The sequence below is a fragment of the Montipora foliosa genome, chromosome 12, assembly GCF_036669935.1.
Source record: "Montipora foliosa isolate CH-2021 chromosome 12, ASM3666993v2, whole genome shotgun sequence".
In the NCBI taxonomy this organism is placed as follows: domain Eukaryota; kingdom Metazoa; phylum Cnidaria; class Anthozoa; order Scleractinia; family Acroporidae; genus Montipora; species Montipora foliosa.
In genome coordinates, this window is record NC_090880.1 from 19,880,258 (window position 1) to 19,892,355 (window position 12,098).

At 38.6% G+C, this 12,098-nt stretch overlaps 1 protein-coding gene across 3 annotated transcripts; it reads left to right on the forward strand.

Moving 5' to 3' along the window:
* The first annotated feature begins 3,185 nt into the window (after positions 1–3,185).
* LOC137979176 (adrenocorticotropic hormone receptor-like) lies at positions 3,186–10,427 on the forward strand. 3 transcript variants are annotated; one of them, XM_068826374.1, is made up of 3 exons: positions 3,186–3,340; positions 8,158–8,199; positions 9,119–10,427. In XM_068826374.1, the coding sequence occupies exon 3, from the start codon at positions 9,291–9,293 to the stop codon at positions 10,326–10,328; it is 1,038 nt and encodes a 345-aa protein (XP_068682475.1). In that variant the 5' UTR covers positions 3,186–3,340; positions 8,158–8,199; positions 9,119–9,290; the 3' UTR covers positions 10,329–10,427. The 3 variants fall into 3 exon arrangements, with proteins under 3 accessions (XP_068682475.1, XP_068682476.1, XP_068682477.1); XM_068826375.1 differs by lacking the exon at positions 3,186–3,340 and adding an exon at positions 7,219–8,037; XM_068826376.1 differs by lacking the exon at positions 3,186–3,340 and having other exon boundaries at positions 8,046–8,199.
* The last annotated feature ends 1,671 nt before the right edge of the window (positions 10,428–12,098 follow it).

Below are 12,098 nucleotides of genomic sequence, written 5' to 3' on the forward strand. Positions count from 1 at the left end.
CTTTAAAACCAAGATTTCTTGCATCGATGGGTTACCATATTTTTTTTAAGGGAACCTCCACTTCAACACACAGTAAATAACCGTTACAGTCAAGTCAGTCTAAAGTATTTGAAAGAAAGTGTTTGTGTCCGAAATAAATAAGTTCCAGAATCGCCTATTTTTGTTTTTAAATTTCGCGGGCGCAGCCATCTTGAATAATTGTGACGTGTTACGGTTGCGCTATTGTTATGGACAAAAGAGACAAAAGGTCTTTGTGTCAGAACCATAGAGCAACCGTAACACGTCACAATTATTCAAGATGGTTGCTCCCGTGAAATTTGAAAGTGAAAATAAGCGATTTTAAAAATTACTTTTCTTGATATAAACATTGTTTCAAGATCAAATTTCGAACAAATTTGTTTGTAAACATAATTTCCTTCGGTTTAAACTTATTCTGTAGTATGAGTGGAGGTTCCCTTTAACAATGGTGCTCCGCGCGCGCGGTCACGTAAGGCATCTTGTTGGGACTGCAATGAGTTTTACTTGGTAAAACGAAACATCGCTTCTCCATGGGATCAGTCAAACTTCCGCTATTGCAGATCACGCAGTAAAAACAGGCCACAACATAAAATGGGACCATTTTCAAGTTTTGGCAAATGGCAGATCTGATTTGCATCGTAAAATAAAGGAAACTTTATTAATACGCGACCTTAAACCAACGTTAAACTAAAACGTTGGCAGTGAAAAATCTTTCTTTATTAAACGGTCAGTTTTCACTGCTATCTATTTATATTCAATTTTTATCTTATTCTCTCTAGTTACCAGTCTTCTTAATTATATATATATATATATATGTATATATATATGTATATATATATATATATGATATTTGAATTGTTCAACCGTTACTTCTTAAAACGTATGTTGTACCATACGAAACGTCACGTCAAAAGTAAAATGCGCTTTATCATTATGTTTGTAACCGTTGTTTGTTTTGTTTTTGATCAAGTAGAACTACTATATTTTGACGTATGTGACTGAGAGCATACGTGAAGTGGTTCACATACGCCACATACGTATGTGACGTAATAAATGGCTGACCATAGGTTTCTTATGATTGGCTGTTGTGAAAACATCCACTAAAGCCCAAATATGGGAGGTGCTTCTAAAAATAGAAAGATACGGGAAAGAGTTGACTCAGAGGGTTAATATGGAATATGGAGGGTCCGGGTTATAGGTTCCTGGTCTCTGTCTAACATCCATGTCTCGTCTATGTGGACGTCGTTTTGAGCTTGTCTTTGCTGATACGTCGGGGCACTCTTGAGGAGAGGTAACTTACAGAATTTGGCTTCTCTTAGCGTTCATTACAATTATTTAATTCGTACGGCATTGAGACGTATGACACAAAGCAAACCAGAAAGCTCAGGGAAATCCTGTTGAGCCTAAAGATCGACTGAGACCTGACGAACAGGTGGCAGTCTGTAGCCTTGTTTGCAAAATCGTTTGTAGGTGGAGGTAACGAATGTAACGAAAGCTAATGCTTAGATTTGGAAATTAATCTATCGGAAAAAAAAATTCAACGTGAAAGGCACGTAAACGAGTCCTTGATAAACGCAATTTAGTGCATTGTAAATGATTTTAACCAAAGCCCAAATTTAATCACATCTCACCTTATTTAAAACATCTTCACTGGTTACCCGTAGGCTTCGGATCGACTTAAAAATATTATTACTTATTTTCAAAGCATTAAGGACGGTGCCTACTAATTAAAGATATTTTTGCCCCGGTTTATGACTATGCAGGAAATGTAGATCTTAACAAGTGTTATTGAAATCCAAAAAGAAAATTGGGGGTAGCCACGCATTTTTCAAAGATAATTCATGAACAATATTTGTAAAAAGCTTTAAAATACAAAGCATTGTATGGCGTTCTTTCTCAAATTAAAGCTTAATTATCTCTCAAAAATGCATGGTTACCCCTAATTTTCTTTCTGGATACCAAGAGTACTTACTAAGATCTACTTTCTCCGGACAGTTTTAAACCGCCCAAAAATATCCCTGTATTAGTAAGCATCACCGATAGGAAATCCGAGTATCTCGAGATGCGCAGAACGTATGCGCAATAACAATACTAGGCACCGTCCTTAAATGGCATCGCTCCGCGTTACACCTGTGATCTCATCAGAAAAAGGCACCAACCAGAAGCTCTTTGAGATCCTATGACCTTTCTATCTTAGAGGTGCCTCGAACCAAATACAAGACTTTCGCTGATCGAACATTCGCTTTTTCTGGTCCATCCAAGTGCAATAAACTTCCATTGGCAATTAGAATGGCCCCGAACTTAGATACTTTTAAGAAACACTTAAAGACTTTTTTATTTAAAAAAGCATGACACTTAGTTACCACCCGACTTTTATATATTTTATTTCTTACTTTTCTCTATGATTGATTATTATTAATTTTCTATATTTTATTGATCTTAACTGCATTTTCGTTTTACATTGTTAAGCGCTTTTGAATATGATATAAAAAGCTCTATATAAATTTATTACCATTATTATTATTCTTTAACGAATTCCTAAGATAAGCTACATTGTATAGTTTTCAATTTCCCGAAAATTATTTCCACCCTGCTGGTAAAAACAGATTCGCAAAAGCATCAAAACGACGGAAACAATTCGTGAGAATAAATTCTTACTCCTTTCGACTTTGATCTTTTTTGATTCGCTATTATTTTAGCTTGACAATGTCTTGTCAATCGTTCTGTGAAAGCTCTACTCTGTAATTACTTTGATTTATTTCCGTGGGCATCTCAAAAAAGATCAAATCCTCACCGAATTTTTCAATTGTTGTCACCAACTGACGTCACGATTCAATCTCGCCCCGAACTTTGCTTTGCGACCTTTGCCTTCCCAAAATGTTCTTTCGGAAACGTATCCTAGACAAAGCGAAACTTGGACAATTAATCCTTGGACTTATGACAAAACTCAAGCAGTGTTTGATTTCCGTATAGTTTTAATTTCTCAACGTCAACGATCAGTTTATCGTCACCAAGGAAACAGAACTCTACTAAGTAAATTTCAGTATGAAGTTGGGACGTTTATAATGTCCTTATTGGTCAAGATTTGACACCTTGACGTATGCAAAACTGTTCTAAGGAAGCTTCTTTGAAATATTAAAATTAAAGACGACTTGATGACGAAATGGCTAAACACAGGAATAACAAAAAACCACTTACATCACGTTCAGGAGTTTATCGAGAGCATTCTTCGCGCACTTTACAGCTTTTCGTGGTTCTAGAGAGACGTCGATCAACCGTTAAATTATTCAATCAGGTTGTCTTCGGTAACCAATTTTCAAAGGTAAGCAGGAAGAATTAACCATATCATCGTTACTTCTTATTTTCTTGGGCAATTTTTATACAGAAAAATCCCCTGTAGAATCATTTCAAAGACAGGTGCAAAATGGCGTTTTTGAAGATCGAAAAGCCGGTTGGCTTTTGAAAGTTCTGGGGAGGAACTCGGGGAGTAGAAAGTTGTTAACTACGCGACAATTTAGTCTTTTAGCTATTTTTTATAACTCACTTCTTTAATTAACAATGGTTTGATAATTCGTGATGTTGAGAAATTTAATATTTTTTGTGGTCAGTGTCTTTTTTGTAGGCTTGGACTGAGTTTGACATATTTTTAACAAAGAATACCGCGATTAATTTATTCAAATTTTATATCCTTCGTTTGTAAATGGATTGCAATTACTCAGCTTTGCTTTTGTTTTTTCAAGACATTTTCGTTCTTTGTGATCCGAGCTTTTTTTTGTGAGCTTCCACAATTGCGGAACTGGATTAAAGTAATTACAAATCTCTCAAAGGGGACGACCAAATAACCACAAGTATATTTATTGTTCCAAACTGCTTCCTTTCATTTAAAAAAAATGGTGACGCGTCTCACTCCTAATAAAACATTTCGGCAGATTGTCAGTTTATATGTTGTGTGATCCTTGAAAATAAAGAAACCAGCTTGATTTTATTATAAGTTTCGCATTGATAATAGTTACGGCGCCACCCTGAGTGGGTTGGAACAATCACCTTCGAAATTCCTCACTTTTCTTTATCTCGACAGCTCCATGGCTTAAAAGTTACCAGACACACGTGCGCCTCAACGACAATTTTTTTTCATTTTTCGAAACTGAAATTGAATGGACGTCAGTCAAGGCATTCCGTGACAATTGTCCCGTTCACTTGAAGCTACTTGACGGCAGTCGAATTCGTCATGGAAGCATTTGATTGACGTCTACCCAAAGTGTGACTGGTAACCGCTGTAAAAATGTACGGGAAAAAGTTGAAATTTTTTGACAAATTTTGCGGGTCAGTAGGTTTTATAATTTGTCTTTTGTTTTCCAAATTCAAATAATGATCTACACAAATTACTACCCAAAACTATTCTGGGATCATCATTAAACAATGGCCTTTTTTATTCTAGAGACACATAATCTGTCCAGACGAAATATGCGTCTTTGTGTCATTTCCCTGACAGCAGAGGTCTCTTTTCTTTTGCGTTCGCTGGGATGACGAGTACGAGAAAGGATACCTCTGTAGTGGGTCGAAACTCACTGTGTTGAGCATGCGCAGCGGTTACTTGGCGACCGAATCCTCAAGTGATACTTTATGTTGCGTGGGCTCGCTTAACAACAGCGGAATTACTGTAAAGGGATGCGCGGGACACTTGCACAAAGGGCTCAATTCACCGCAACCATATCACAGGGCATGGAACAGGTCATGCGGTTTGAAAAGTGCCGTGCGAGGTTGTGACTAGCGGTTGGATCAAAGTGAGTCTTGACCCATGGCAGAAGTTTCTTTTCCAGTACTTGTCAGCCCAGCGAACGCAAAAGAAAACAGGCCTCTGCTAGCAGGGAACCATGATATCCTCCTGTAGTGTAAAGACGGAACGAGCTATACAAGACGCATAATCCGCCCGTGCCTGACACGAACTATCTAGTTTCGTGCGTGCGTACTAAAGTACATTTTTCCCGAGCTTTGTGTCGGCTACGTGTAATTTCTTCAAGTTTTGATTGGCTTACTGGATTGTCCCCGTTCTTTTTGATTGGCCAAAGTAATTACTTTGGTTTTGACTTTACGACACTCAATTGAAACTTGCGGCTCTAATCGACGCCTAATGTGAACAAGGCTTAAGTGTCAACTCTATTTTGCCCTGGGACAGTAATTGAGAACACTGTACAGGAATCAAATTAGATCAGATCAACACATATCAAATCATATCGTTGGGTGGTTTTTGAGGAGATGGGGAAACCAGAGTACCCGGTGGAAAAAACCCCCCGGAGTAGAGTAGAGAACCAACAAACTCAACCCACATGTGACATCAAAGCCGTGTTCACACTCAACGTTGATTATGATCAACTGAAGTATATATCAGGCTATCGTACTCCATTCAATTTTCTTGCTGGTTTTCACTCACGTGATCAACAGCCATGTTTTTCAACGAAAACAAAAGGAAGCGTTTGCATAATAATAGAGTTAAATGGCCGCCTTTTCTTTGTTTTGGACACTAACATGGCGGTCGTGACGTCATGTGAAAACCGAGAATTCAATTATGGTTTTGTTCACATCTGCGAAAATTCAAATACAATACGCAGGGTAACCTCACAGTGTGAGACAAAATGGCGCCGTATCGTGTGGCTGCCACGATTATCATCACCATCATGTGCTTGAGGTGAGAAGAGAACCAAGGATAACTTCCGAGAATAGAAGAAGAAAAATCCAAACCTTCGCTCCATAAAGCGATTAGAAGTTTCGTCTGCTCATACCACCACGTGCTCGCCATTCTGTTCAATTACGCCGCATTGTAATTACTTCAAACAACCCCTTTGAGGTTGTTTGAAGTAATTATAATACAGTTATAGAGTGGTTTTCAATTGAGTGTCGAAAGTAATTAGCGAATTGCTTTGGTTTATGATTACTTCGCTAAGTGATTGGTTCAAAGTTCTCGCGCCACTTTTTCAACCAATCAGAATTGAAACCAAAACCAATCGTAGCTCGCGCGTGCACATTTTCCCGCGCTTTGTGTCGGCTACGTGTAATTACTTCTAGTTTTGATTGGTTCACTGGATTGTATCCGTCCTTTTTGATTGGCCAAAGTAATTACTTTGGGTTTGGTTTTACGACACTCAATTGAAAATCGCTCTAATCAGGGACTGCAATTAGTTGATGTGAACCCATTTCATATTTAATTCGATCATAATCGAGGCCTAATGTGAACACGGCTCAAGTCTGGGAATTGATCACGGCTGGGCCACATTGGTGCGAAGCGACTGCTATCGCAACTTCGCCCTTCTCCTTTATCTTCATTCATAGTTCTTCAGACTAGACTAGAATCAATTGTCATGTCCGATTATCAACATGGTTGCAGCCGGGCACGGGTGAACCTTTACTGCCATGTTATTAACGTCGTGAATGTACTACGTCACGGTTGCTGAATTTTAAAAACATTTACTGACTAATAGGCCATTTTCGAAATATCAATATTCAGCTTGATAGTGAGGCAGAGAGGACAAAGACAATAGAAACAAGTTGCAATGAATGTGAAAGATATTACAATATCATATTTCCACAATCAAGGTGAATTTTAATATATCGAAAGTGGCCTATTGTGAAGACGGTATTTCATTTGTAATCATAAAAAGTTCATCAATTGTGATTGGTTAAAAAACTCCTATTTTCCACTAATTCACTTGCCAAGTTGTTATCGGACAGGTCAATAAGCCAATCACATTCAAAGCTGTAGTTTAAATCAACCAATCACATTCAAAGTTGTAGTTAATGCAACCAATCACACCTTGGTTTCAATCAACATAGAAACACTGTATGTACAGAGCGACCTTAAACAATTTACTCCTCCTTTGTCAGTCTTTTAATGCAAATTTTCCCTTTCTTTCATAACTTGGCCCTTCTTCTTTTCTCGGAAATTGTAATTTTTATGATTAATTGGTAAGAGGACTTCGTGTCGTCCAATTCGGTATGTAATCATACTCATGATTAAAAAATTCGGGCTCCCGCTGCGCGATCGTCCGATTTTGTTATCACTCGTATGATTGATTACACAGACCGAATTGAACTCCACTCAATCCTATATTACCATCACTAATCTACCGCTAAACGCGATTGTAACCCTAACTCTGGACCAGTTTCACATTTTTACTGCTTTCAAACTAGGTCGTCGGATTTCCCGGTTAGAACAAAATGAGAAAGGACTGCAATTCTTATCTTACGTTTTGGACGTCTCTCGGCTGTCACAGTTCGTTTGTCAAAGCCAGTTATTTACTTCAAAAGAAAAAGATCTCGGTTCATTACCCGTGTAAACAAAAAACACGTCTAAATAGTGTTCCAATGTAAAAAGATCAAAGCTGTAAAACATCGAACAGCTTAGGGCACTATTTCTTTTTTTCTTTTTTTTTTTTTTTTTGCTTTGGAAGAAAATTACTTTGTGGTCGCTTCCCAAGACTTTCCGAATCAGCTTGATCTTTTTTATTAACATTTGTTTACAGTCACAAAATAAACTAAATCCCTCGATCTCCCAGTAATTTGCTTGATGCCACTCTTAAAATAACGCCTGTTTCACGTCCGAAGACATTAACACAAAATGATGAAAGTTATCTTCGCAGCAATATTTTAAACAATCTTTGTTATTTTTTTTTTGTTACAATTGTTCAAAGGAAATTGCAATTCAACATTCACATTTCCAAATTTCCCGAGAAAAAGGTGATTAATTTTATTATGAAATAGATTTTTTTTTTGAAATGAGTTATAAACAAATTTAAAAATTTGCATCTCTGTTCAGTTTCAGCTGCTGTCATGTTTTAGGCTAAGATTGTCAGCAAATTGACAGCATCTAAGTCTTGCAACCATGTTTTCACGTCCAATCTGTTTGTTGCGGTTTGTTATAATTCGCAACAGATATTTCAGCTCGTTTGGCAATAACCCGCAACGCCACTCCTACTCTGGAGCTAGAAATGCGCATCTCGGAATGTTTAATAGCTTTTAATAACCGTAGGTCTTAAATTGACAATAGTTGGTTAAGCTTGCTTTCAGCGGTGGAGAAGAAGGATATTTACGATTCAGGAATTTGACGCCAATTTCGAAGTGATAACAATTCTTTTGTTCTTACAGGTAACACAGAGTCCTGTTCTTGGGCAGTTCAGTTAATACAAGGTATACAAATTGCCTTTTGTGATTTTTCATACAATGTAAACTTAGCGTAGTATTTAGTGTTCAAGAAATGAGATGTTTATTGTTCACTGCCGAGAAAACTCTTCCGAGAGACACATTATAAAAAGAGATCACGTTGACTATTACGATATACACGTTGAAAACCTCACCAAGGATTTAGAGTCAATATTTTTAAGCAGTAGCCATTTGGAAGACTTCGTGACAGCTTTGAAGTCTTGATATGGCTTAAGTTGTGGCAAAAATTCGGCTTGCTATTCGTCTTATTTCCTTGTCTGCGAAGTACAACTCAATTACGACTGCGAAACGACTACAAACTTTCCCGCCTTCTAAGATCAACTTTGAGATACTAGACTTCAGAAGTTTTCATATAACCGCAGTTTTCGTTCACAAACAAGAGATACTCTGTTTACTTTGGTCCTATATTGGAAGATTTATTCGTAAATGCAGCCAACCGATTTTAAGCATTCGAAGGGTTTAGTGGTGTACGTTCAGCATGTAGGGTTTTTTTTCGCTAAACTCAATCACATTTTTTTTAATTTGTCGCCTAAAATCTGGTTTCCTGATCACTGAAGCTTTGAGCCTAGTTTCCCAATCGAGATAAATTTTATCCGATCTATAAACTAAGTCATAAGGTCTGAGTGGATAGCCTTTTCGTTCTGTTTTCTTTGCGTTTAGGACACCTGCGTTGCAAAGTCGCGCGAATGGGAATCTTTAAACAAAAACGTTCTGCTTTCCCATTCTTTATCACCGAATCAAGGATTCAGCGCAGCTAGCTCGTCATTTGGTAGCGTGAACTGAAATAGGCAGGGTAAACAATTATACAGTCTCGTTTGTTCCTTGAAAAGCTCGCGGCCTGGCCTACGAGAAATATTTATCATCTGAAAAGCTGTTTTTTCGACAGGTGGAGTAAGGATGTCATCTGGGAAAAAAGTGGCATTTGGTGATAATCGCTTACGTGCAGTTTGGCTTTATCGTCACTACCAGTGAATCAATTTGGTGGTATTTAATTTAGAGCTTGCTGTTGAGTACGACTTCAAAGAAAACAAAGATTCAGCCTCTGCGACTCGGAAATCATGAATTTCACTTCAAACTCGTCATCTGAAATTCTTCCCGAATTTCGAACGTATCGTTACGTACAACTGGCGTCCGCGATTGTCCTATGCATTTTATCACCGATTACAGCAATTTCCAACGCTCTTTTGTTGACTGCGATTTACAGAGATCCTTTGCGTTGTTTCCGAACACCGATGACGTATTTCATCGCTGGTCTTTCTGTGGCTGACCTTCTAACGGGAATCTTCGTGGAGCCGATGCTTGTTTCGTACTACTTCGCTGATTTTGCAGACTTCAGGAATCACCCGAGTTTGGATTATCGACTGGTCTATAAAATTGGTGGGATAATTTCTACCGTAACAATAACAGAGTCATTCTTCATAGTACTTGCGCTATCAGTTTGTCAGTATATCGCGGTGAGGTATCCGCACCAGTTCAAAGTAATTGTCTCCAGAAATCGCGTATTAACTTTCTTGGCAGCCAGCTCTGTCTATATCACTTTCGTCTGTTTGCTTCAATTCACTGGAATTGATCAGATGACGTACTTAAAAGTACACCTCATCTTACATCCTACGCTTATATCAGCCATCTTGATCGTTGTGCAAGTTATGCTTTTTTCGTCTTTCAATCGTTACCTTCAGCGGGGCGACTCTCTTCGTAATTCATCTGCGCGCACCAAAACATCCTTCAAGAGGAGACCCAGTGAACGACAGTTTACGGTCATGACTTTTTATTTGGCAGCTATTCTTTTAGCTTCGTCCTCTATGCACACTGTTTTTCTGTACATTTATCTTTTTGACAATCTAAAAACTGAAGTAAAATATACGAACGTGCTCATTGGACTTCGAATCAGTGACCTAATGTTATTCATCAAAGTAGCCTTGGATATATTCATCTACGCTTGGAGACTTCCGTCTTATAGAAAAGCTCTTCGGTGTACGTTGTTTGGGCGCAAAACCGAGGCGCGTTTCTCCGTTTACCTTAAATCAAACGGTGGTGTTTCACCGGGACAACTGAATGGGCGAGGGGGACCTGGTACCGACACTACAACAGTGTAAACGACCACTTTCGATATATTAAAATTCAGCTTAAAACAATAAACATGATTTTTAGGCCCTGGGGAATAAAATTAAATAAAGATTTGTATGAGTTTTGTCCTCGAAGCCTCGGGATGATGTCTTTTGTCTAACGCTGACAATTGGTCTATTGCTGGCACCCACGATCAATTTTATGAATTGAAATATCTTAATGTTTAATTTCCCGCGATGAACGTTTTCCACGCGTCGAACTACCGTAGGTACACCATTATGTCAGCTGAACCTAGATCAATGTAAAAACAAAAAAAAACAAAAAAAAGCAACGGTGACACTCGCTAACACCAACCCGGTGTGACCAACAAATCAGGAATGCACACAACCATTTCACCTGGTCAATTAGCAGCCATGGACAGCTGTTTTTTTTCCTTCTTTTTATTTACATATATGCAATGGGCTGTGAAGAGAAAGCTCTACCGCCATTACTTTACAAGTTTACGATTTGTAAATAGAGCGAAAAACATTGACCTTCTGGTATGTGCAGACGCTATTAAGTTTTAAAACAAGTTCCTAAGTCGAGACAACAGTAGAGTGACTGTACTATATACATAAACGGTAAGAGAACGGTATTATAAATATAAATTGAATCGTTAGTTTCCAGCGGGGCACGCGGTAAAATAGAGACCTTACACAACAGTTCGGACGGAGGAGGACGGTGACTTGTGGTCGCGTAAGGACTTGGTCGAGCACGCGAGCTATGACGTTACCGTCCTGTACGCAAACAAACTTTACGAAACACAACGCGACACCAAGGAAAAACCTTTAAGCTGACAACAGCTTTTCACTGCTTAAAGAGAGGAAAAATGTGATCCTTCAGTGACCAAAAAGCTGGTTTCTTGACAGCAAACGATGTCAACTCATAGACGACGAAGAACTCCTTCGACTGTATGATGTAAATACTTGCAAAACCAGGGAAAAACCTCATACCCGGCTCGAGTTTGTGAGTTTCACTCCTGAAATGACTATCTTTAGAGATGCAAGAGATGACAAGAAACTAATAGAGATGAAGAATTTCTTTTCCTGTACGAGTTGAATTCATCAAAGAACTTCGGCATACCTTACAGAAGATACTATGACGAATTTGAACTCGAACGCCGAATGCGAGAGCGAATTTCGCTTTTTCAAACACGTTATCTACACTCTTCTCAACGTGTTGAATCTCCCTGAGAAAGTCATTTGTAAAAACCTTTTTTACGTTCACAGCTGTGATGAAGCTTTCTGCATCAGTGGATTTAAGACGATTTGCATATCCCTGTAGATAGATACAGTACTTAGATTTGAAAGGGCCGTCCCTCAAATCAGCATGGTTGTGAACCAAATGCTCGGTTTAATCTTTAATCTTTGCCCAACGGAGTTGATACTGTAAATTGACCACCGTACAGCGATTCTAAAGGCTGACGTTTCGAGCGTTAGCCCTCAGTCAGAGCGAATGGAGGAATTATGGGTTGTGTGTAGTTTTTATTGTGGAGTAGGAGCTACGCTATAGGTAGTAAGATGGCAACGTGAAAAACAGGAATGCCACTAGCCATGGCTATCACCGACAGATCTAGTAACTTTTGCAGACGCGGTTCATCGAAAGGGAGGTGCTAATGAGTATGACTATTTTCGAAATCGACACAATTCTAATACACAGAAATTCGATTCCCTTGTTGAAGCTACGAGGACTTCCATGTGTTTCTCATGTGCCGCGGGATCAAATGTCAAGATTTTCATGTGCTGAACCAAATTTCAAAT

Bases quoted from the DNA above. Each gene is read 5' to 3' on its own strand.
- LOC137979176 (XM_068826374.1), top strand. From the start codon at position 9,291: ATGAATTTCACTTCAAACTCGTCATCTGAAATTCTTCCCGAATTTCGA.